This window comes from Asterias amurensis, chromosome 3 (genome assembly GCF_032118995.1).
Source record: "Asterias amurensis chromosome 3, ASM3211899v1".
Classification (NCBI taxonomy): domain Eukaryota; kingdom Metazoa; phylum Echinodermata; class Asteroidea; order Forcipulatida; family Asteriidae; genus Asterias; species Asterias amurensis.
The window spans coordinates 14,468,958-14,493,675 of record NC_092650.1 but is presented as its reverse complement, the minus strand read 5'-3'; the positions used below and the strand labels follow the sequence as shown (position 1 = coordinate 14,493,675).

The 24,718-nt window shown below is 39.8% G+C and overlaps 1 protein-coding gene across 1 annotated transcript in view; it reads left to right on the top strand.

Moving 5' to 3' along the window:
• LOC139934732 (katanin p80 WD40 repeat-containing subunit B1-like) overlaps window positions 1-24,718 on the top strand; it is a 38,699-nt gene that overhangs the window by 690 nt on the left and 13,291 nt on the right. The window contains exons 2-12 of the mRNA XM_071929118.1: window positions 2,131-2,261; window positions 3,806-3,923; window positions 5,043-5,143; window positions 5,954-6,079; window positions 7,321-7,436; window positions 8,671-8,742; window positions 9,101-9,305; window positions 10,341-10,495; window positions 17,338-17,474; window positions 22,332-22,627; window positions 23,726-23,896. Coding sequence (XP_071785219.1) covers window positions 2,131-2,261; window positions 3,806-3,923; window positions 5,043-5,143; window positions 5,954-6,079; window positions 7,321-7,436; window positions 8,671-8,742; window positions 9,101-9,305; window positions 10,341-10,495; window positions 17,338-17,474; window positions 22,332-22,627; window positions 23,726-23,896 — 1,628 coding nt within the window. The remainder of the gene's footprint in view (window positions 1-2,130; window positions 2,262-3,805; window positions 3,924-5,042; window positions 5,144-5,953; window positions 6,080-7,320; window positions 7,437-8,670; window positions 8,743-9,100; window positions 9,306-10,340; window positions 10,496-17,337; window positions 17,475-22,331; window positions 22,628-23,725; window positions 23,897-24,718) is intronic.

The window sequence follows — 24,718 nt, the reverse complement described above, 5'->3', positions numbered from 1 at the left end:
TCAGTCAGGATATAAACGCCAAGGATAGCTGCTTGTGTGCGGTGCCACGTGTTGCAGGTGCGTTTTATTGTACAAGGTGCGAGTAAAAAGTTGGGTACACAGTGTATTGATCATGTTGATCTGATGATGATTGATTAGCAATAGCATGATTAGGTTTGGCTACTGTACCAGCCTACAATTTTACATTATATATTATGATATTATTATTAAAAAATAATTTGTTTATTGATTGTTTCTGTTCATCATGATTTGTGATGGCCAGAGTTTGATAAAACATGATTAACCTGACCAACAAGGCAAGTGACCAGCCAACTGCACCCAGCCCCAGTAAAGTCACCCACTGCAAAGTGCCCCCCCCCTTCCCCCAGCACTTCAATTTTACAATTTACAAAGTCGCCCCCTCACTTACAAAGAAGATGCTCCCCCTGTCAAAGTCGCCCCGCCCCCCACAATGTATCCCCCTCACCCTGACAGATTCGTTGACTGGTATCCTTAAACGGGGGCTGGTCATCTCGCCACCTACAAAATGTAGCAAGCTCGCCACCAACAAAGTCGCCCCCTGCAAAGTCGCCCCCTAACCGGCTCGCCCCGAGTTGTTACAAAGTCGCCCCTGACAATGTCGCCCCCAAACAATGTCGCCCCCCCAGCAAAGTCGCCCCCTGACAATGTCGCCCCCAGCCAATGTCGCCCCCTAGCAAAGTCGCCCCAGAAAATAGTTAAGGATTCTTTCGGTAATATAATGGCTTAATTATTGTATCGGAAAGAATATAAAGTAAAGCCTACTTATAGTTAGGGTTAGGGTTAGGGTTAGGGTTAGGGTTAGGGTTAGGGTTAGGGTTAGGGTTAATGACCAGGAAACCTGTATTAAATTTAACATTTATAGAGTAGATTTTCAATAGATAGGCCCTATTAATTAGACCTTCCACAAGCACATTACTTCATACGGAATTTGTTTCTGAAAATGTTTCAACTATATTTTTTTACCATAATTATTGTAGCCTTAACTATTTTCTAGAACAACATCTGGGGGCGACTTTGCTAGGGGGCGACATTGGCTGGGGGGCGACATTGTCAGGGGGCGACTTTGCTGGGGGCGACATTGTTTGGGGGCGACATTGCCAGGGGGCGACTTTGTTTCAACCCGGGGCGAGCCGGGTAGGGGGCGACTTTGCAGGGGGCGACTTTGTTGGTGGCGAGCTTGTCAGGTGGCGAGATGACCAGCATTCCCTTACACATAGCCCTAGTGCAATTTGTGTTTTAGGTTAAAATTGTTGCAGATCTGAGTGAGAAGAAAAAACCCTGCTCAATCAGGGAAGAAGGAATTGCAGTGATTTTTTTTTATAATGATAATTTTAGCCCTACACTTTGAGATTCTCAATAACTTTAACCAACATTCCCTCCAGCATGTGCCACCGCTTTTTCCTTAAGTTTTACAAAAAGGAATTTCAAACTTTTTAGGTAAATGAGATGCTATTTTATTTCCTAACGAGTAAAAATGTGGAGCTACACGTAGTATCTGGAAACTATTCTGTTACTGCATTACTCTCTCTCCTGTGATGTGTATGTAGCATTAGACTATGATGCTCCTACCTACGTGTAGAAAGAAATATGAGGTTCGTTGCGCTATCCTCACCTTTGCTTTGAAAACACTAGCGGAACAAACCTCATAGTTAATGGACTCAGAAGTACAATAAATACTTACCAACATAATTTTCTATTAAAAAGACAAGAACAATATGAGCCAGACACCTGCCAGATGTGAAAAATATTCTAATGTAACTTTGATAAAAACTTTAAAAGAAAGCAACAAAAAAGACGCAATGCATGTTTTGCACTGTAAAAGTAGTAATTTGTTCATTAATGGTTTATTCTTTAAAACCTAAATTCCCATTGCGACCAAGGGTTGAGTTACATTAAAATATACAGAGAATACACATTTAAAAAGGAAGAAAAAGTAACACAATTACAAAATTGAGACATACTGTAACAAACAATTGTTTTAGAAGTAGATAATATTTACAAATAAATAAAACAAAATTGTTTGACGAAGAGTGTTATTTTTAAAAACAAAAACAATCGAGAGTACCCTAACATTTATTATTTTACTGTTTTACAATTTGTGTTTTATAGAGGAGTTTGTCGCCCATGGTGCCAATGTGAATTGTCTGGCATTGGGCCAACAGAGTGGGCGTGTTATGGTGACAGGTGGAGATGATAAAAAAGTCAACATGTGGGCAGTGGGTAAGCCCAACTGTATCATGGTAAGTTATACAATAGTTTTGAATTCTAATGATGTTAAATATTGCTTTTTCAGGTCTGTATGATTCATTTTTTTAAGGGCAAGGGCGCCAAGGCATTTTTTCCTTGGTAGGGCACTAAGCAATAACCAGGAGGCATGGTGGCAAACGCCTAATTTGTGGCCTCCGTGAAATATCAGGCCTGCTTTTTTATTTCTTGAAGAACTTTGGTAGGATAAAAGTACAAGTTCATTAGCCATAGAGAAAGGTAACCTTGATTCAAGACGCTCTTGTTGTTTATTCCTGTCCATTCATGTCCATTCCGCTGTCAACCACAAACTGTAACAAGAAACGCTTTGCTTTCTGTGACAGTGTGAGAGCAGGCCCTCTTGTGGCGATGGTAGGGTCATGGGATATCAACAACCTAAAACAGAAGAGACTTAAACTAAGACTTTGACTTGAGAAAGGCAGTACATGCATTGAAAATTGTCAAAGTTTAGGGGAATTTAGACATTAGATGGTTGATACTGTGTTTTGAATGTCATTTTTGAAACTGGTTAATCCATCAAAGTGTTGGGCAAATGGGTGTCTCGGGGTGTCTTTTGGACACCCTGTTTTAAATTTTGAAACTCTGTATTATCTGTCAAAATGTATTCTAATTGAAACATTTTTACCCCAGTTTTTAAATTTCCGGCAAATTTTGACATCCTTTCACAAAATTCTGGCTGAAACCTTGAAACCAGCTAGGCATTTGTTCCTTCTGTTACGTTTGAAGCTTTGCATGGTGTGGATAAAATAACTAGTATAATGTTCTAGTAATCTTGCAGGTACAATCATGTGTAAATCTCTATTAGGAGTGTTGGCTCTAAAAAAGCTGTTGGTGTTGGAGCTAATCTTTCCTCCCATTTTAGAGGTTTATACATGGTTATACCCGCAAGTTACTGATATAGTTACATACGTGATCCTGCATGAAAATGTACAATGTGAAAATGCACCATGAACCTGAGCTCACCATCACAGCAGACAACTCCAGCAGTTCAGAATGTTAAAGGCAGTGGACACTATTGGTAATTGTCAAAGACTAGCCTTCACAGTTGGTGTATCTCAACATATGCATAAAATAACAAACCTGTGAAAATTTGAGCTCAATCGGTCATCGAACTTGCGAGATAATAATGAAAGAAAAAATACCCTTGTCACACGACGTTGTGTGCGTTTAGATAGTTGATTTCGAGACCTCAAGTTCTAAACTTGAGGTCTCGAAATCAAATTCGTGGAAAATTACTTCTCGAAAACTATGGCACTTAAGAGGGAGCCATTTCTCACAATGTTTTCTACCATCAACCTCTCCCCATTACTCGTCACCAAGAAAGGTTTTACGCTAATAATTATTTTGAGTATTTACCAATAGTGTCCACTGCCTTTAACCTTGTTGCTGGCTCTAAGAAAACAAGATGAAGGAAATGACACAAACAAACTGTTTCAAACTAGTATTTTTATGCATGTTTTTTTTTCCAATAAAACTAATGTTAAGTTTTTGTACATAAATATTTTTATTTTTTTTTCAGAGTCTTTCTGGCCATACTACCCCAGTGGAGTGTGTCCGATTCAACAGCCATGAGGAACTGGTTGCAGCCGGTTCCCAATCCGGTTCACTCAAGATTTGGGATCTTGAGGCTGCAAAGAGTAAGTCACAAGCTTTTTGTCATGTTTGCACATGTATGTCACCATCAGGTCTCCTGTCAGAAGAACCAATCAGAGCGGTGATTGACTCTACACTGAAACCTGTAATCCCCTATAAATCAGCTCACTTCTCGCTTATCTCTTTAGTCTTCTGAGGATGACTAGAGCAAGCTAGTCGAAATGTTGAGATGGATTTAAGAACTCACCCCACCGTAGTGCAGTTAATAACAATGCTACATACATGTAAGCTAAAGTAGTAGTGCCAGCCAATTTTCTATACCTTCTCCTCAGGTACATGTAGTAGTTACAAAGCAGGACAGTTCTTTTCAGAATTAAGAAGTCTCTCGAACACGGTTGTAGAATATAGAAAGACAGTTCTCTGAAGAACAAACTCTACCTGACAAGTACATGTAGATACACACATGGTGTTAACCCAATTATTTATTACATCAACTTCAAAATTGTTCTGGTCTAACTCTTCAAGTCACTCGTCCACCAGATTGCAGGCTATATTGCTGACTGTTTGGAAAGCTACGTCCCAATCAGCACTATATTTTAGTAACATTTATGTACTCCACAAAATGGCCGGGCGTGTATAGTTTGCAAAGTACCAGGCAAACCATGCAATTCTTGCAAATGCGAGGCATATTTGTGTGTATCATTATATTCTACTTTTCAAACATATTTCTAATTCTACAACTGACTCCGCGGTAGTGCAGTTAGTTAGGATCATATAAGCTAAAGTATGTAGTAGTCCCAGCCAATTTTCTATACCTTCCGCCCAATTAGTAGTTAAAAAGCAGGAACTGCGCCTTGAACACCCAGCAGGGTGGATACGTGTGCATTACAAGTCTTATTATTATTTATTATTAACTGAGAAGTCTCCCGAACATCCGATAAATCTACTCTGCGGTAGTAGAATAAAGTAAGACAGTTTTCCAAGAATGAAATCACCTGGCAAGTAGATACACACAAAGTGTTATCGCAAACCGAATATTTACATATTTCTAACCATCAATTTTATAATAACAAATGGGTTCAAATGCTTTTCATAGACTAACTCGCCGAATCCAAGGCAATGTGTCCCTTTAATTGTTGTCATCTCGTTTTTGTTCTCTGTAGGTATTAGGACTCTGACTGGTCACAAGGGAAACACTAGAAGTCTAGACTTCCATCCCTATGGAGACTTCGTCGCTTCTGGTTCCGTCGACTTAAATATCAAAGTGAGTTTATGAAATGCAAGGAGACACCCCGAGGGTTGATGATTCTTTGACATTTCAGGTTGTTGTCTTACATTTGCTCTTATAGCTTTTGGACATTACAAGAGATTTCTACTGGCGTTGATTTCATCAAAGTTAACATAGAAATAAATTTTCTGAAAGTTACTTGCTTCTGCAGGTTCAGAAGGGCGTGTCATGGCCTAAGAACACTGGATTCATACCTTGGTGCTCCTGATCAGAGTGACAGTTCGAGTCCCAGTTGTGACATTCGTGTCCTTCAACAACACATGTAACCATGATGCTTTGTCCTTCGGATGGGACGTAAAGCCGTTGGTCCCGTGTGTAAAATAACCCAGTGTACTTATCAAAAAGAATGGGTGTTCGCCCCAGTGTTCCTGTCTTGATTGGCTCATTGTAAACCGTTACATGGTGCTATGCAAAAGGAGTAGATCTCATAATTCAAACGTAGTCCCAGATACCTTGCAGGAAAATATTGTATGTTAAAGTGCCTTGAGCGTCACTGAGTGACAGATGCGCGCTACAATTTAAGAAGCCACTATCATTAAGTTTGAGTAGCTTCATTGTTTTTTTACGTGCGAGACTTGCACTTGCACTGTCTATAGTCACTCAACAGCACAATGGTTTTACTTGTATATACAAGATAATGTATGCCTGACCCAAGTGGTTAGCAAATGTTATTTGGTCATGCAGTTCTTAATCCTCCACAATTAAATCAAGCAACTTCTTGAAGAGGATTTTGGATGATTTTGTCTTTTATTTACTTTTTCTTTCCCCAAATCTTGTGATATGTAGCTTTGGGACATCAGACGGAAAGGTTGCATCTTCACATACAAAGGTCACACTGGTCCAATCACCTGTATTCGCTTCAGTCCTGATGGGAGATGGATTGCATCAACGTCAGAGGATGGCTTAGTCAAAGTGAGTCAAGCTCTAGATTAGCCCTCCCTGAAATTCCCTGAAATGGTATGCTGGACTTTTTGACTTGCGTCCCATTAAGCTGATTGCAATACTAAGAAAAGGTGGCAGTGTGATAATTCTTGTTTTGCCACATTGGTGCAGTGACAAAACAAAGGTCTGGAATCTGGGTTTACCATGTTTACACAATATTTTCCAGAAAAATAACAATGCACTGTTACCACATGTCTCGCCTTCAAAATATTTGTGCTAGAATTGTAACCCGGTCCAACACTAGAGTTCACATCACACCTATCCTACAAGATCTACATTGGCTACCCATTAAGGACAGAATCATCTTCAAGATTCTCGTGTATGTCTATATAACAAAAGGCACTTTACCACCATATCTCTCAGAAGGACTCCAACCCCAAATTTCCAACCACCAGTCTATGCGATCTAATAACAAACATCTTTTAAAGAAACCCCTGGCCAAAACATTATGGGGTGAAAGATCAATTTACTTCTGCTGCCCCTTCATTATGGAATGACATGGCGGATCATGTAAAGCTTTCTTCATCAATATCTTTGTTTAAAACTTCCCTCAAGACTCATCTAATGAGGACTTCATAACTTTTCCCATTTAATGTGTCACTGCACCATGAGCATCTTTAGATGGCTACTGGCGCATTATAAATGCCTATTATTATTATTATTTGTTATGATTGCCAGTACCTTCTGTCTCCCTTTGTGTGAAACAAAGCATAGAAATGGTAAGTGCATGCTGGTGTGCGCTACACAAAGGATTGTCTGGGTGAATGAATGTATCAGCCAAACGGCTGCCAGTCAACAAATGTGATGCGCTCTGAAGTTGTGGTCATAATAATCCATCGGCCATACGAGGCCAGTACAGAAAAAATTGGCGCCCGACATAACGGGGTTACACTAGGACAAGCCTGTATGCTTTGTTTTCTAAAGGGCCAGGTCACCAAGGCATTTATCCCTGATAAAGGGCACCCTATGAGGAAATTGTAAGTTTCTACTGGAGCATTTCAAGGGCACCAAGGCAATGACCAGGGCAGGGGGCATGGAGGCAATCGCCTTTGTTCATGTCGTTGCCTTCGTGAAGTATCAGGCCTGCTGGTGCTAGGATAAAAAAAATAGCACAGTGTCCAGAAAAATCAAACTAATAAACACTCAAAAACACCCTGACATTTGCTTAAAATAATTGTTTCATTTTATTCACGTTTTTTCCCCCATTCTAGTTATGGGACCTGACATCAGGGAAGCTACTTCATGATTTTAAACAGCATACAGCATCAGTCAACCATGTTGAGTTCCATCCTAACGAGTTCCTCCTGGCAACAGCAAGCTCAGACAAGTATGAGTTATGGGTTATGTTTTCACTGAGTTACCTGTTCATGTTGGTTTTGTTGTTATTTAAGCCTTCGGGAAAGACTCTGCTAGGGTCGAAACGTCAGGCCATTAACTATTTTTTGCAAGTATGAAATAGCTACTAAGATAATCAACCCTCATTCTCCAAAATTCTGTTCAGGAAAGTGTCTTCTTGCGGATGTTTGAGGAATATTTGGCCCAAATAACAATTGCTTATCACTGGGTCAGGAATAACAATCTTATCCAAGTCCAACCATTGTCATCTTCAGTGACCATAGACTGTGCAAGTCTCGCACGTATAGAAAATGAGAAAACAGAATTGCACACGCGTTACAGGAACACGTTGCCTTGGATTGGATCGGTCAAGTTGGTCTTTGAAAAGCGTTTGTAACAGTTTGTTAAAATGCATAATTAGAAAGATATTTTAAAAGTAGAATATAATGATACACACAAGTATCAGTCGAATTTGCATGGTTTTCCTTTTATCTCGTCGACTAACACGGTCGGCCATTAAATGTTCGAACGTGTTAGTTCGCAAAGTAAAAGGAAAACCACGCAATTTTGAGGCAAATTTGTGTGGGTCACTGTGTTCTACTTTTAAATCATCTTTCTAACAATGTATTTTATAACAAACGGTTACAAACGCTTTTCAAAGACCAACTCGACCGATCCAAGGCAACGTGTTCCATTAAATTCAACCTGAACGAGCTCAAGTCGGCCCTTGAAGTTAGAGTTTGGGGAGACTTGCTCAGTCTGGAGAGTGGAGAATTGAGGTGGGCAAGCGGGCCTGGGCGGATAAGGTTTTATTTGGCTGGTTAGCTTGGGCCAGTGTGTAGTTAAACTTTGGGGTTTGGAAAAAATCCTTTGGAAGAGAAACAAGAAAGCCAGCCATTTGAAACAAATTTATTTTGACAAGGGTGAGAAATAACCAATGTAACGGGAAAAAAAAAAATAATTGACCCAATCTGTATTTTCTTTTTTATTAAGCCAAGATGCATTGACCATCAAACTTGAGATTGTCTGTATTTAAAGTATTTGTTGAACTTGATTTGCATTCACTGACTTGGAAACAAACCCTTTTTTTCCACTGCAGTATAAACAACAAAATATACAAAATAATACGTAACTATTTTTTGCATTGGTAAGTTGCAACGGCTAATTCTATTTTTGCAAAATAATACTTAGCTGCATGTCCTTTTGTCATTTCCTGCTGTTTTCAGGACGGTTAAATTCTGGGATTTAGAGACGTTTGGCCTGGTTTCCTCCACACAACCCGGTGCATCCGATGTGAGGTAAGTCGTAAACATTGTTTGAATAAATTCACCTGTTAACTGTGTCTGCTGCCACCTGTTGTGGATTTGGGTGCTGCCACCTTTAAAGGATTTGGGTACTTTTTGTAACACACACAAAAAAATTCACAGGTTAACAATAAACTTTAACTGTGTGAAGATAATGATAGTAGAAAGCTTATAATATTACTTGCTGAGGTGCTGTAGTTTTTGAGAAATTAGTCAAACAATGTCACAAAAATTATTTTCGTTACTAAATATAATTACTACTATAATTGCTCTTTACCAAATAAGTAATTATTCTGAGTAGTAACTAATGGTGTCTGGTAACTTTAACAGCTGCATTTTTATTTCCCACCAGGAACATTGTCTTTCATTCAGAGGGCTCGTACCTGTACAGTGGCAGTCAGGACATGCTGCACGCATACGGCTGGGAACCAGTCTGCCTATATGATACATTCTCTATGGGTTGGGGGAGGGTCGCTGACATGGCAGTGGCTTCCTCACAGCTTATTGGCGCTTCATTCAACCAAACCAACGTCTCTATTCACGTCGTTGATCTTACTGTAAGTTGTTAATTATAAATAAGGGAATAATAGGGTAGCGCTGAGTTCTTAAGCAGCCGTTTAAAACTGTCAGGGTCGTTGCCGTTTGATAAAGGCCCGAGCCTAAGGCGAGGGCTATTATCGCACGGCATGATCCCCCCAAAGTTTTTAGCGGACTCTTAAGAACGGGTCACTGCTCTTTTATTCCCATTCATTAAGGCCCTTTTGTTAAAAACGATAAAGGCAGTGGACACTATTGGTAATTACTCAAAATGATTATTAGCATAAAACCTTATTTGGTGATGAGTAATGGGGAGAGGTTGGTGGTATAAAAAAATCGGAGAAATGGCTCCCTCTGAAGTGACATAGTGTTCGTGAAAGAAGTAATTTTCCACGAATTTGATTTCGAGACCTCAGATTTAGAATTTGAGGTCTCGAAATCAAGCATCTAAACGCACACAACTTTGTGGGACAAGGGTGTTTTTTCTTTCATTATTATCTCGCAACTTCGACGACCAATTGAGCTAAATTTTTACAGGTTTGTTTATTTTATGCACATGTTGAGATACACCAAAAGAGAAGACTGGTCTTGGACAATTACCAATAGTGTCCAGTGTCTTTAACAAAATACAATTGTAGAAACTTTGACAATTGAAAACTCGAGTTTGAAATATTCTTTTCCAAAACTTTGTGAAGAATCTGTTTGATGCGCGTGGGTTGTGTGTACGTGCGCGCGCTTAAAAATATATTACGCGCTCTTACTAATAGCTATTAATTACGCGTTGCGCGGGATAATCTTGCGCGCGCCCCAAACGCAGAAGCCAGCCGGTTATTAACAGCTCCAGCCGGTCATTATCAACTGTTTAAACACCCCCACGTGACGCGCTCTCCACCAGTACCAATAGGAGTAGAGAAAATGACTGGGGTATTTATGAATATAGGATTAAAACAATCGAACGGTGCAAAAACCAACGGTGTGTGTTCCCTTTAAAACATTAATACCTCCCCAAAGATTTGTGTTTATGTTTATTTTTATTTTTTTATTTTTTTCAACAGAAAGTTAATCGAGCAAGGGGAGTCCCTGTGGAGCAGTTACAACCCACGGGGCCGACAACCAATGCAGGTCAACCCGTACCAACCACACCATTATCAGCGAGTGGAAGGAGAAGCTTTGTTACTGAGAGACCAGCCACTACATCAACAAAACAGAGGTCAGTACAAAACAAAACTGTAAATAGCTGGATTGCTAGGCTAGGAATTTCATCTTTAGAAGGGCAAGGCCATTTTCATATAAGGGTTGGCACGGTTGGCTTGAGCGTAAAGCGCTCGCCTCTCACCAAGGTGACCCCGGTTCAACTCCCGGTCGGGGCCATTTGTGAGTTAGTTGTGCATTGGTTCTCTGCTGTGCCACGAGGGTTTTCCAGACTATCCGGTTTTCCTCCCTCAGGAAAAAATCAAACACTTTCGATCTTGGCTGTGCTCCATAGTCATAATGGGTTGATGTGGCTGGCAGCTGAATGCGCCCTTGCATGCCTGCTTCCCGAACACGTTGTAGCCGCGTCCTTCGCAATTCAGCTCTAGCTGCGAGTAAGGATGATTAGCCCCCCAAATTGTTATTGTTATTATTATAAAAGGGCAGTTCCATTAAAAAATCTTACAGTCATTGAGAAACTTTTGAAGGGGCACCAAGGCCAAGACTAGGGGCAACGGAGGCCATGTCGTCCGTGGCCTGCTTGTTATTCCAGGCCTGGATTGCTTGGTGTTCGCAACAAGACCCTTGCGTTTGTAATGCTCTTTTTTATTGGATTTAAAGGCATTGGACACTATTGGTAATTGTCTAAGACCAGTCATCTCACCTGGTGTATCTCAACGTATGCATATAATAACAAACCTGTGAAAATTTGAGCTCGATTGGTCGCCGGAGTTGCAAGATAACTATGAAAAAAAAAAAAAATTGTCACATGAAGTTGTGTGCTTTCAGATGCTTGATTTTGAAACCTCAAACTCTAAACTTGAGTTCTTGAAATCAACTTCGTGGGAAAATTACTTCGTTCTTAAAATAGAAAGCCCTGGGGATCACCTCGGGAGTCATAGTTTTTACCATAGCACTCGAAGCAGTCAATATTTGTATACTATCAACCTCTTCCCATTACTCGTCACACAGCCACAGGCCTGATGCTTGATATGGCAGTGTCATGGCCGAGCGGTTAAGAGCACCGGATTCAAGCACTGGTGTTTGATCAACAGGGTGTGGGTTCGGATCCCGGTCGTGACACTTGCTACATTAAATTGGGGAGGTAGTGCTTTCTGCTCTACCGGCCAGGCTTCGAATTGACGATACCCAAGCCTAATGTACATTCGTATGGACTGTAAAAGGGGTAACCCTGTTTCAGCCCTAGGAGTAGGTGGCAATGGCCTCTGGAAAATATAATTGTAGCCCACACCTTGAAGTGGCCTTCAGGCCTTGTGTGTCAGACGACTTGCATAAAAAAAAAATAATAAAAAAAATGGCAATTTGTGGTTGTCTCCTGCCCCTGTGCATTGCCCTGGTGCCCCTTGATTTGAAAAGTTCAAGTACTAGTTCGAATTTCTTCCATAGAGAGGTGGCCTTTGTCATGTTTACCAAGGAAAAAAATACCTTGCCCTTTAATGTTCAAGAACAACGTATCAAGCCGATGCCGAGATCAGTAAAACATTATGTGTATTTAACATACGTTTTCATGAGCAATCCGTTATCAACATAACTTCAAAACACGAGGTTGTGCGTGGTGTGATCAACACACACACAGTACAAGAATAATAAAGTATCAGGCTTACACAGTAAATTATAATAATAAAGCGCTTAGAGAATTAAGTGTTAATTATTAGGCGCTATATAAATCGTAAGTTATTATTATATAAATTATTGTAGTTAAATGTTCCAACTGGGTTGGTCAACTCACTAGTAGTGGTTTTTAAATAACGCAGTTTTCTTTAAGACACATTGTTTGTAACGAGGACAGACATTTTGTATTGGAATTGACTAGAAATGGATGACACAAATAATTAATTAATTGATTTACTCAAAGGTTAATTAAGTTAGACCCATTGCCCCTATTTTTATGGTTATCTGTAAAAACCAAGAGTACCTTGAGGTTTTTCAGCTGGTATGAATGTTTGTTTTTAACATGGACAGACATATTGTGACAAATATCTGTTCATGTTACAAACCTAATATCTTCAAGATAACTCTCTGTAGTTTCTTGAGTACCCACGCAGATGTCTTGGTTTTGCCTAGAAACATTCTTTGCAGGGACAACAGAATTGTAGGGGACAACATTTTTGGCAATTTGTTTATATTATTATGCCTTTCTCACCATTTATGTACGAAATGTCTGTCCAACATTCCCCTGTTACAAACATAATCATCTTGAAGATGATCCCCAGTTATTGCTAAAATACAGATAAATGTGTCTTGCTTTTTGCAAACAAAAACCTTGAAGTGATTTGGAATGTGCATGGGAAACAAGCTTGACAAAACTCTTCTTGTTTATTTTTGTCACCCATTTATAAAAAAAAGTCACATCAAATGGTCCCATTAGTGTGGACAGACCCATTTACCATCGTAACAATTGTAAAGATAGAAACAGTTTGACGTCAAACGTGTAGGAGGACGAAGGCTTAGGATTTAAGGTTTTCAGCTTAGCTTGAACTCACCTAATTTCATCTAATTTAGCAGTTAATCCCTCATTATCCACCCACCCAACTCAACTGTGAGGGTTCTCGCCATGCTCAAGTTTGTGTAGCAGGCATACATGTATACACAAAAAATAGTAACAATTTAACAATATTTTGGTTAGAGCCATTGGACACTTTCTTAACAGGGCAAAAAATAAAAGTTCACAGATTTACAGGTAATGGTGTAACACTTCCCTTGAAACATTATTCCATGAAATGCTTAATATACTTTTTGAGAAAACATTAAAACAATTATCAATTCTCGATATCGAGAATAACAGATTTATTTTAAAAACGTGCAGAAACAAGGGTGGGTTTTCCCGTTATTTTCTCCCCACTCCGATGACCGATTGAGCCTAAATAAGTTTGTTATTTTGTAAGTTGTGATACACGAAGTGTGGGCCTTTGGACAATACTGTTTACGGATGTTGTGCGAATGCTTTAACAAAATTAACATGAACAATTACTATTTGTGATCGTGACTCTTGTGGCTTGAGCAACACTGTAAGGGTAGCTGAGGTTGATATTGTGTGTGAAAAAGCCTTCACAGCACCATGTCAGCCTGGGGCTATACTCCTAGGGAGCTAAGAAAGATTTAAAGGATTGTGTATTTGGCCTAAGTAGTTTTAATAACCTAGATATTATTATTACCCATCTCACTGAGTGTTTGTGTTCTGAGCGTTATTTGTGAAAGTGATACAAACCGCCGAGTGTACAATGGTGTACAATTACAATCGGTGTGTTTTGATTGAACTCGGGATCTCCATGAAGTCCTTTTTAGAATTTTGTATTCCACCCACATGCAATCAGTAATGCAAGGGTAGTTTAGCCAAGATATATGAATTAGCAACTTGAGTGTGGCAGGACACAATTACGTTGTAAACTTATATAGGATTTGAGGCATGGTGAGGTATCAATGTATATTTGGTTTGCGGTAACACCATGTGTGTGTCTACTTGCCGGGTAGAGTTGTTCTTAGACATGTTAGAGAACTGTCTTGCTTTATTCTACTGCCGCGGAGTAGATAATCGGAGGTTCGGGAGACTTCTCAGTTCTGAAAAGAACTGTCCTGCTTTTTAACTATTACCAGGGCGGATGGTATAGAAAATAGACTGGACTACTACTTAAGCTTATAGGATCGTAATTAACTGTACTACCGCGGAGTAAGTTCTGAATTGGTCTCAACGTTTCGACTAGCTTGCTCTAGTCATCGTCAGGAGACTGAAGAGGTAAGCCCACTCTTCGCCCACTCCGCGGCAGTAGAATAAAGCAATTGACAGTTCTCTAAGAACAGCTCTACCTGGCAAGTAGACACACACATGGTGTTACCGCAAACCAAATATACACAATTAAACTTGTACACCATGTTTACCAAACCTTTTATAAAGGCCTATCCAGGTAAAGCTTTGTTTCATTACCTGAAAGGTTTGGGGCTCAAAGTTGGACCAACGGCCTACAATCGTGAAGAAAGGAGCTTCCTCCATCAGGTTTATCGCGAATAGCAAAATATCAAGAGAAGGCGCTGTTGAACCCACATAAAGATATAGGCTGTGTGTGCGCACGTCGCGCATGACAACATACACCGCAGTCGTCGAATGCCCCCTCTGCCTACCCATAACGCATCGCGATAAACCTAAATGCTACAATGTACGTGTACAACAATTACTCGAACCCTAAGGATGGCCCTGCTTGTGTAATACATTTAGGTGTCTGAGTTTCACCAGGGCCCAATTTCATAGCGCTGCCTAACGGTAAGCAGATTAACGGGCTTACATTTACTGTAGCAGAAAAATTTGCTAAGGTGCAAGCGTCTTTCACACATTTAAGCAGAAAAAATTGCCATACATCATACGTACAATGGAGGTGGAAATTGCGCGTTCACCATGGTGAACTGCATTTTGAAGTCATTCCTTTTCCGTGCAGTAAGCACCGGAAGGTTAGCTCACCTTTTTGTGTGCTTAGGGTAAGCAGCGCTATGAAATGGAAATAGTACAGTGAGCACAAAGTCGGCCACTAAGCAGCTCTGAGAAATTGGGCACAGATGAGCCCCAGGGATGCCCCCTTTACCTTGTATTGTATGTGTGCTTTTAATTAACACACCTCATCAGAGCTGATGGGTTTACCGCCTGACAGGCTGTCACGAACACAATGCACATCACCCCCCAGTGGATCATGCTCCACTCCATCATGCTGTGTACCCCCATTTTCATTCCAGAGTGCAAATAATTACAAAAGCTTGCCCAGGGCTTATGTAGCTTCAGCAGACTGGATTGCTTTTACAAATTTCTGCTTAGCAAAAATGAATAGGAAACAGGGCCCAATTTCATGGCTCTGCTTACCGCCGAATTCTGCGCTTACGATCACGATTCCCCGCTTACGTGCAAGCGCCGAATTTCTGCGCTAGCCTCGTAAGCCTAGAATGCCTAGTGACTGGGAGTATGCACGCGCAGAAGCCAAAATTCGCCGCTAACCCGTGAAATACGCTTGCCGTAAGTACAGAATTCCCTGCTTTCGTAAGCGCCGATTGTGTGCTTACGGTAAGCAGAGCCATGAAATTGGGCCCATGTCACAAATTGTACATTTACATGTAACATAGTAGTTTGGCTGGTAACCCTCTTCTTGTAAGCATCATTTTATTGTGCGACATTTGTACATGTTAGCTCCTTTTTGTGCTCCTTTTTGTGCTGAAGCAGCTCAATGAAATTGGACCCAGTGGGTTCTGTAGGGCAGTTTTGTTCTGTTCGTCTTTGTGATGGAAGGGGGAAAGTTTGTTTATGTATCATGGGACACACTGAGAACCTCCCAACACAAAACACGACCTGCATTTGTACTGTATCAAGTTTATTATGTGACTGTTTGAGCTGAATTTGACTGGGTCAAATACTGCAGGCCTAACAAACATGTAGATTGGTGCAAAGTAGGTTAAAATGGCTTTTGGCCATTCGGGCAGTTAAAAATAAAACATGTTTTGCGTGTCCCTGCCCTCTCCCGTTTTAGATATCACCTCCTTTTCTTCTTTTCTCGCATGAAAAAATGATGAATTATAGCAATCTTAGACAAAACTATTTGTTTTCGTTTAATTCTCCAGCCGGTTGTCTTTAAAAATGTGTTGGGCAGCCATTTTGAAAAAAAATAATAATAATAAAAAACTTTACTTTTTTCAAAAAGGATGGACGCTAAACATGTTTTTTTTTGTGTAAGATAAATCAGTGGCTGAGTAGGTCAAAATGGCTTTTGGCCAGTACATGTACAATATATCAGAACGGGTCCCCATAGGTTTAACTTTGCATTATGTACAATTGTAGGATGCCTTAGTGTTGTGATTGATCGTACCTACGTAACACAGCATATTGCAGAATCAAATCAAGGTATAAACCTCTGAAACCCCCCACAGGAACAAGACAGAAAGCAACACAATCCAACAAAGCTAAAGTGTACAGCCTCTGTCGTCTGAAACGTGATCCATTTTGCTAGTGGCTGACGACTAACTAGACAAAACACTTTTTTCACCGTACCCCTTGTTGATCTGTTTTTTTCCTTCCCCTTTTGCATGTTGAGAAGAGCTACTTTTTGAAATAGAAAACCGAGTGTGCACTTGTCGTATATTTGAAATGCATTTGTGTACATCATCGTATGCCGTTACTACCAATTTGACTGGGAAAGTTCATCTGGATTTTTTAACATCTTCAAGAAAACAAAATATAATAGTCCTACTTCTCAAGAACCCAGTCCATTTTAAGAAACCCTTACGACTCCCAAGAAACATACTCACATACTCTTTATAAGGAATCACCCCTTTCAGAAACCTTTACCCTTTTCAGAAACCTTAGCAGCTGTTTTTTTTTAAACCCTACTTTTAAGAAAGCCTAGCGAATCCCACAATCTCTTTGAGCTACTTTTCGAAACAGAAACAGTGTACACTTTTTGTTCATTAGCTATGCAAGTTAGATTTTGTATACATGTATATTAATTATTATATTCTGTTTACCTACAATTTGACTGGTGAAGTTAGGAACATCTGAAGTTTTCCACATCTTCATTTTTCATGACAATTTTCACTGGGCTAGAGTTAAGGGTGAGCCTTGATTAAAACTGTTGGAACATACGTAGGCCTCTTTTTGAAACCCAACCCTCCCCTTTGGATTCGGTTGCAGGCTCTTTGTCTCGTCTGAAGCCCTGAGCTTGTATGCAAAGCATGCGCAGATTTCAAAACAACTGCGGGGCCACGCTAGCCAGAGCCGAAGCCGTTGTTCCGAAAAGGGTCATAAAAAAAACATTTGCAGACAAAGCAGCTTGGGGTATCATACCATTAACAGTGCGATGACATTTCTTGCAGAGAACCTGCGATGAAATCAGAGCCCCAGAGGGAATCGCCGACCCAAGATGAAAACAAAGAAGAGGATTCACCGTCATCAGCAGACATCAAGGACCCGGAGAATTACGATCAAATATTCCACCCCAAGAAGAGAATCTGTAAGTTCATGAATTTTAAAGGGACCAGAGTAAATTTGTTTAGTATGATATTCTTATGGACACTGGACACTATTGGTAATTGTCAAAGACCAGTTTGCTCACTTGATGTTTCTCAAAGTATGCATATTAATTTTAAAAAACTGTGTTGGTAGAACAGTGCTTTACCACTGTTGAAAAGCGCTGCAACTGTACTTAAAATGTTTGAGTAGTCAAACATTGGGGCACCAGGGGTTGTATGGTTGTTTATTGTCCCAAGCCTTCCGGTAAAATGGAAGGGTAAAAGGCACATACTGTACGGTTTAAAATAAATCTTTTGTGGCTGTACTCCCTAACGCAAGTTTGAACAACTCTTTTGGGAAATTAAAAGGAAACCTTGATAGCATTGGGAGAAAAAGTATAGTTCAAGTGTACTTTGTGAAGGTGTTCAATTTAATTGGGAGTCTGAAATTCAGACGGTTGTAAAAAAATATGTAGGCGTACATATATGTCTTTCAGAAAAGTACGAACAATGTAGGCCTAAGTCTTCAACAAAACAGCTTGCTAAAAATACATACGGCGTAGGGATGTTGTTTACCCCTGAACACTAATTGACTAAGGTGTAGGCCAATCTTTGAGAGGGCAAGACCTTTTCTTTTTGCAAAGGACACTTCCATTTGAAAATCTTGCAGTCTGCTGGAAACTTTTGGTGGGGCCACCAAGGCAAAGACCGGGAGCAATACATGTAGGTCTCTGTGGCTTTTGTCTAACTCAAGCCTATTTAAAGAGCCAGTAAAGGATAATCTCAAATACTATACATGTAGATATTACAGTTTTCTAATAGCTGGAGTCCATAGGAAACATAAAAAAAATGTAACAAGTCTCTTACCTCACGTTAAAACATGGTAAAAATGTTTTTTCTACAGAACGCTTCTAACCAAATTTCTGAAAAACGTGGGGTCAAACAAACATGCGCGACAAAGGAATCCTGACGTCAGTGGCAGCTATTTGGTGTGGAAAATAGCGCCCTCAGTTTGCCAAAGCTGGAGAAGTGTGTTCATACCCAATTAGGGGAATATCGTCACTGGCGTCAAGAGGTCATTATAATACATTTGTAGATAAGCCATTTTTGACTCTCGGCTGAAAAAGCCGCGCGGCCGGGTGCATTTTTGACTCGAGTTATTCGTTACTAACTGCAAATTTTGAGAGTAAAATGGTTATTAACCGGTATCTACAATGTATATTTGGCCATAAAAAGGTAATAGTTGACATATTGAGATCATCCTTTATTGGCTCTTTAACTAATGCGTGGCATGATTGGTCATTGAATCTTGAAGGATACAGTAGGTAGTGTAACATGGATCCAAGCTTTTCCAAATTGGCACGCATACTCTTTCCCTAATAGGCCATTTAGAATAGATAATCTTAAAAAAGTTGTTTTGGAAATTGGGGAGAAGGCTTAAAGGAACACGTTGCCTTGGATCGGACGAGTTGGTCTGTACAAAGCGTTTGAAACCGTTTGTTACGAAATTCATATGGTTAGAAAGATGTTTTAAAAGTAGAATATAATGATCCACACAAGTATCACTCAAAATTGCACGGTTTTCCTTTTACGTCAAGAACTATCACCGTCAGCCATTTATTATGGGAGTCAAAATTTTGACTCCCATAAATGGCTGACGTGATAGTCAACGATGTAAAAAGAAAACCACACAATTTTGAGGCATATTTTGTGTAGATCATTGTATTCTACTTTTACAATATCTTTCTAACCATATGCATTTTATAACAAACGGTTACAAACGCTTTTTTATTGACCAACTCGACCGATCCAAGGCAACGTGTTCCTTTAATGGCTTGAAATGTCAGGTAAAGGACTATATACACTGAAGAACAAAGTTATGCCTCTAATGAACCAGATAGTTTTGATCAAAGGTCTCCAACCTCAGTCATTTTCACTCAGTATCTTTTCCTGGCTAAACAAACCACTTTCAAACGTTGTAGGCCTACAGTGTAGTTTAATCATGAACATGCAATTGATTATCTTTTTTCTTTGTTTGTTTTTCATTTGTTAATAATTTATAATTGAAAAAAAAAAAAAAAATGAATAACGATTTTCAGTTGTATGTTTTGACCCACCCACTAACAACTTTGAAAAACAACTTTTGCCAATTCTGAATATGGACGACTACTCTGAATCATGGCCCCTAATTAGAACCTTCGAGAAACCCTCCATTTAAAAAGTAGCTCATTTACAAACCAGCTCTTTTTGCTGGCTTCGTGTTTTTTTTACAGTTTTCCTTTCCAGTGTCCACAACAAAGCAATCCATGTTGCATCTCTCTGCTTTGTACATGTCGTAGCAAGCGAACAATTTATTCTCATTTTCCTCTTTGTTAGTTTTCTTTGGTTAATTTCCTCGTCGGAGGAGAATGACCGCAGGGTTTTTGGCAAAAACATGTTTTTCTCCTTTTGGAAATGTCAAATGAACATCGTTGTCGTAGAAAAAAATGAATGAGAGATTCCCCAATTAACAGCCCAAAGGATTCTCTCCTTTTTTTTCCGTGGGAAATTAACTGAGAAAAATTCACTTGAGAATTTAATTTAGTAGATTGTAATGCTTCTGTATCCAAAAGAGAACTGCATTTAGATAATGGTGCAAAAGTTTACTGCAAATAAACAAATTGATTGAATTGCAAAGCGGGAGGTTAAATCACTCTGAATATTATGTTATTGCTGTAGATATTGCATCTAGCATGTCTAGTGTTCAATTGTTTGTGCATTTTGATCGGGCTGGGCAAAATCTATGGAGAGTATAAATAGTAGATTGAAGTGCTTCCGTCATAAAACAAGAAATTTTGGATAATCGTGCAAAAGTTTACTGCGAATAAAAAAATGAATTGAATTGCAAAGTGGGTGGTTAATTCACCCTGAATATTATGTTACCAGGTTACTGCTGTAGATATTGCATATACATTGTAGTGCTCGTCCGTTTGTGCGTTTCGATCGGGCTGGGCAAAATCTATGGAGAATATAAATAGTAGTTTGAACTGCTTCTGTCATAAAAAAAGAGAACAGCATTTGGATAATCATGCAAAAGATTACTGCGAGGAAAAAAAAAGATTAAATCGCAAAGTGGGAGGTTAATTCAGGGGTGGATTTCACAAAGGTAGTCCTAACTTAGGACTTGTCCTAAGCAATGCTAAGAGATAGGACTGATCCTAAGTTAGGACCAGTAACTCATCCTAACTTAGGACTGGTCCTATCTCTTAGCATTGTCTAGGACTAGTCCTAAGTTAGGACTACCTTTGTGAAACCCACCCCAGGTGAATTTAGGTCGGTTATTATGTTACTTCTGTAGATATTGCATCTACTTTTTTTTAGTGCTTGTTTGTTCGTGCGTGTGTAATTGGGATGATGGCTATAATTGGACGGTGGCTATGATCTGTATGTTGGCTATGTACATGTATGATTGGGTGGCTTTGATTGGGTCAATGGCTGTGGTTGGGTCTGGGTTTTTTGCCAACATTTTTAAAATTGGTCTTTTCATGTGTTGGAATTCTCAACACTGATTGAGAGTTCTCATCCCACCTCCTGTGAAGGGTTAGGCCATAGAAATAGAACCCGGAGAATGCTGAGCTCGGCCACCCTCTGTGTGGTCTGTGGACGCGGCGTATCGATACTGTACGCTACGCGTGTATGGTAAAATGATCATCACGTGACACGCGTGTATGGCAAAATTAGCATCACATAGACTATTTCGAATGTGTTCATTGGTCTATGATGACGTCACTGTATGGCAAAATATTTTGCCATACACGCGTACAAAAATGGCGTACGCACGTTCAAAAAAATGGTCTTACAACGAAGCCGCACGCAAAAAGAGACACTCAGCATTCTCCTAGTTCTATTTCTATGGGTAAGGCTGTGTCTGAATTGGCGGCGTACACACGTATGTACATCTAGGGTTACACAGCTAGAGTTCCGTGTCATCATGTATAAAATCTCCATAGCAACACCCTTAGCATTAGCCGAGCCGTAGCTGTAGACGCTGATTGAGATACGGCCTTAGTCACGACATGGATCGAGCACTCTACACTAAGCTTGGGCGATACCACAATTTTATTGAATATCGCGATATTAATTTGGAAATGTTTTTTATATCGGATCGATTTAGTTTTAATCGAAATATCGAAATATCGATATATCGCGATATCGTGATATATAGCGATATCGATTAAGTATCGCAATATCACGATGTATCCTAGCTGAGACATCTTGCAGCCCCATACATGTAGGTTTGGAGTAAAACCAGAAGCATAGGTCATTAGAACACCTCTCTTATGCTTTGACTGTCTCTTCTACAACTTTCACTGGGAGTTTGAAGACTGATGATGTCAAATTTAATTAATCGCGATTATATCAAATATCGTGATATATTGTCGGTGATATATCGCGATTTATATAAACCGATATCGCCCAAGCTTACTCTACACGGATCAACACAATGTCGAAAAGGTTGTAGTGTTAAAAAGGTCAGTCTGGACTACACGGATCAGACCTGTGTCCAACACAAAGATTTTCTGTCGAATAGGAAAGGGCTTCAATATATGGAGTGGAAAACTAATTCATGATAGAATAATTTTCTGAAGTGCAGGTAGTCAGCCTGGGGCTTGTGCTTCTGGCATGATGGGAATTGACTTGTGTTGTTTAAATACATGTGTGTAAGGTCCGCAAAATACAGACTGGGTTGTATGCGCATGGATGAGATTTCTCAGTTTTTAACAGAATTTTTTAATTTTTTTTTATTAACCCCAACCCCCTAATATGTCAAATATTTTCAATCGTAAATTAATTATTTTTTTATATCCACTGCTTCACAGCACGATCCCCAACAAGGGATGAACCATTTCCAGCCCCCCTGGATGACCAGCAGCCCGCCTCAACACGCCCACCACCCACACAATCCAAAGAACCTCGCCAAGCACAAGCACAGAGTCCACCGAGGCAACAGCCCGTGTCCGTACCAGAGCCCGCAGCCCCACAACGCAAGCCCGACATCGCCCCGCAGAGAGTGGCTGATACCAAGCCAACGAGGGCAGCAGAGGCGCCACCACAGTCCATCGTGCCCTCGGACAGGAAGGCACCTGCTGAGCTGGATATGAATGCATTCCTACCGGTACGTTTTATTGTGCGTCTGTGGGTACATGTGTACATGTAGGTATACACCATAGACCTATATATATTGACTAGAGCGCTAACTTGCTCCGCGTTTTGAAGCCACCCTGAGCGCAGACATGTTTGATGTGCTGCGTGACTACGGAAAGATTTTAATTTTAAGAGAACACACATTGCCACGATTTTTTTTAATTCGGCATGTGCGCTTTCGTATGCGACTGCCCATTCGCACGCGTCTGCGCTACGAAAACAGTAAGTTTGACTTGATTAACGTACGTCAAAAATATACATACCTTTTAAACATGACGCTCGCAGTTTTGTACGCTCATCAGCAGATTGTGCGTTCACATTTGCTGCATTTTTTGGTTCGATGACACATAGAAAAAAACAGTGCACTATCATGCAAATAGCCGTACAATAGTCAATATTATAGCTCTATGGTATACACATTCAAACAATGGATCTACAATGTAAAAGGGCCGCTTTCGCACGACTATCACACGATAGAAATCTTGATGTGTGATCCTAAAAAAAAACATAGTTTATTGTCATCTCGAAAAGCCTATAAAGTGTGTTTTTTAATAGAGGACAATAGGGTCCATTGGGTAAGGTTCACAGTTGGAAAATGTGTACAAAACCAATGGGAGCTGTTGCCAAAAAGTTAAGAGCATATAAACAAAAGAGGGACAATAGTAGGTCCCCGGTTGCAGGCGTAATATAGAAGCTCGCTTGAGTTGATTTTTTTTTTTTTCCCTGATTTACGCCATAGGTCCTTTGGTTTATTATAAGTTATCACAAAAGCGCAAGTGGAATACGGAAAAATAAAGTGCTTCAGACATGCTGTATTTTCCATATTTGCACGAGTGCGCGTGTGATAACATATGTATCTTCCAGCAAACTTGGTGCGTGACATAGAACACACAAGACGCAGGTCGTGATATTAGCCATGCAATATACACGTACATGTAAATCACCACTCCATTCTGCAAATCTGATCGGATGATTAGCGCGTAACTCGAAGATTACACATTTTTTGCTACAGCTACATGTAGTTCTTATTTCTCAGTTCATTATTTTATGACTGTTTTATTTGGAACAGCAAAACATGAGGGGGGCTGGAGGTGACATGAAGATCAAGGAGCAGCAGCAGACTGAAGGTGAGGCATTGGAATCGTTAATGCGCGGTCACGATTCAATGTGTGCCGTGCTCACGAGTAGGAACAGGAATCTAGATGTAGTCAAGGCTATATGGACAGCTGGAGATGTTAGGGTAAGTTACCATGGTTACAGTAAAGTTCTACTTTTAAAGGCACTGGATCTATTGGTAATTACTCAAAATAACTGTTAGCATACAAAATTACTGTTAATAAAACATTGTGAATAAAACATTGTGAGAAATGGCTCCCTCTGAAGTAACATAGTCTTTGAGAAAGAAGTAATTTCTTACACAAATAATAAGAGACTTCAGCTTTAAAGCCATAATACACTTTTGACACAGAAAAAAAAAAAAGTTCATAGATTTACAAACAATTTACAGGGTTTACAGAAGGTAAAGGTGAAAGACTTTTCTTGAAATATTATTCCATGAAATGCTTTACTTTTTGAGAGAACATTAAAACAATATAAATTCTCGATAGCGAGAATTACGGATTTAATTTAAACACATGTCATGACACGGCGAAACGCGCGGAAACAAGAGTGGGTTTTCCCGTTATTTTCTCCCGACTCCGATGACCGATTGAGCCTAAATTTTCACAGGTTTGTTATTTTATGTATAAGTTGTGATACACGAAGTGTGGGACTTGGACAATACTGTTTACCGAAAGTGTATAATGGCTTTAAGGCCTTTTCACATTACTCTATTCCCTGAGTTTGGACCCGGGAAACAATGGCCGTTCTTTTCACACTAAGACCGCTGTGCCCCTATTTAACATGTTTAATGTGTTTTCTCATAAATTAATTATCATGCCTGAACATGGCTGCATAATTTCAACGGCAAACAGGCAATTGTTTCTTGATCTTGGTGGATGAAATGTCATACTTGAATCATTTTGTTCTATTTGAATGAGATAATTTTCTTGATTAATTGATG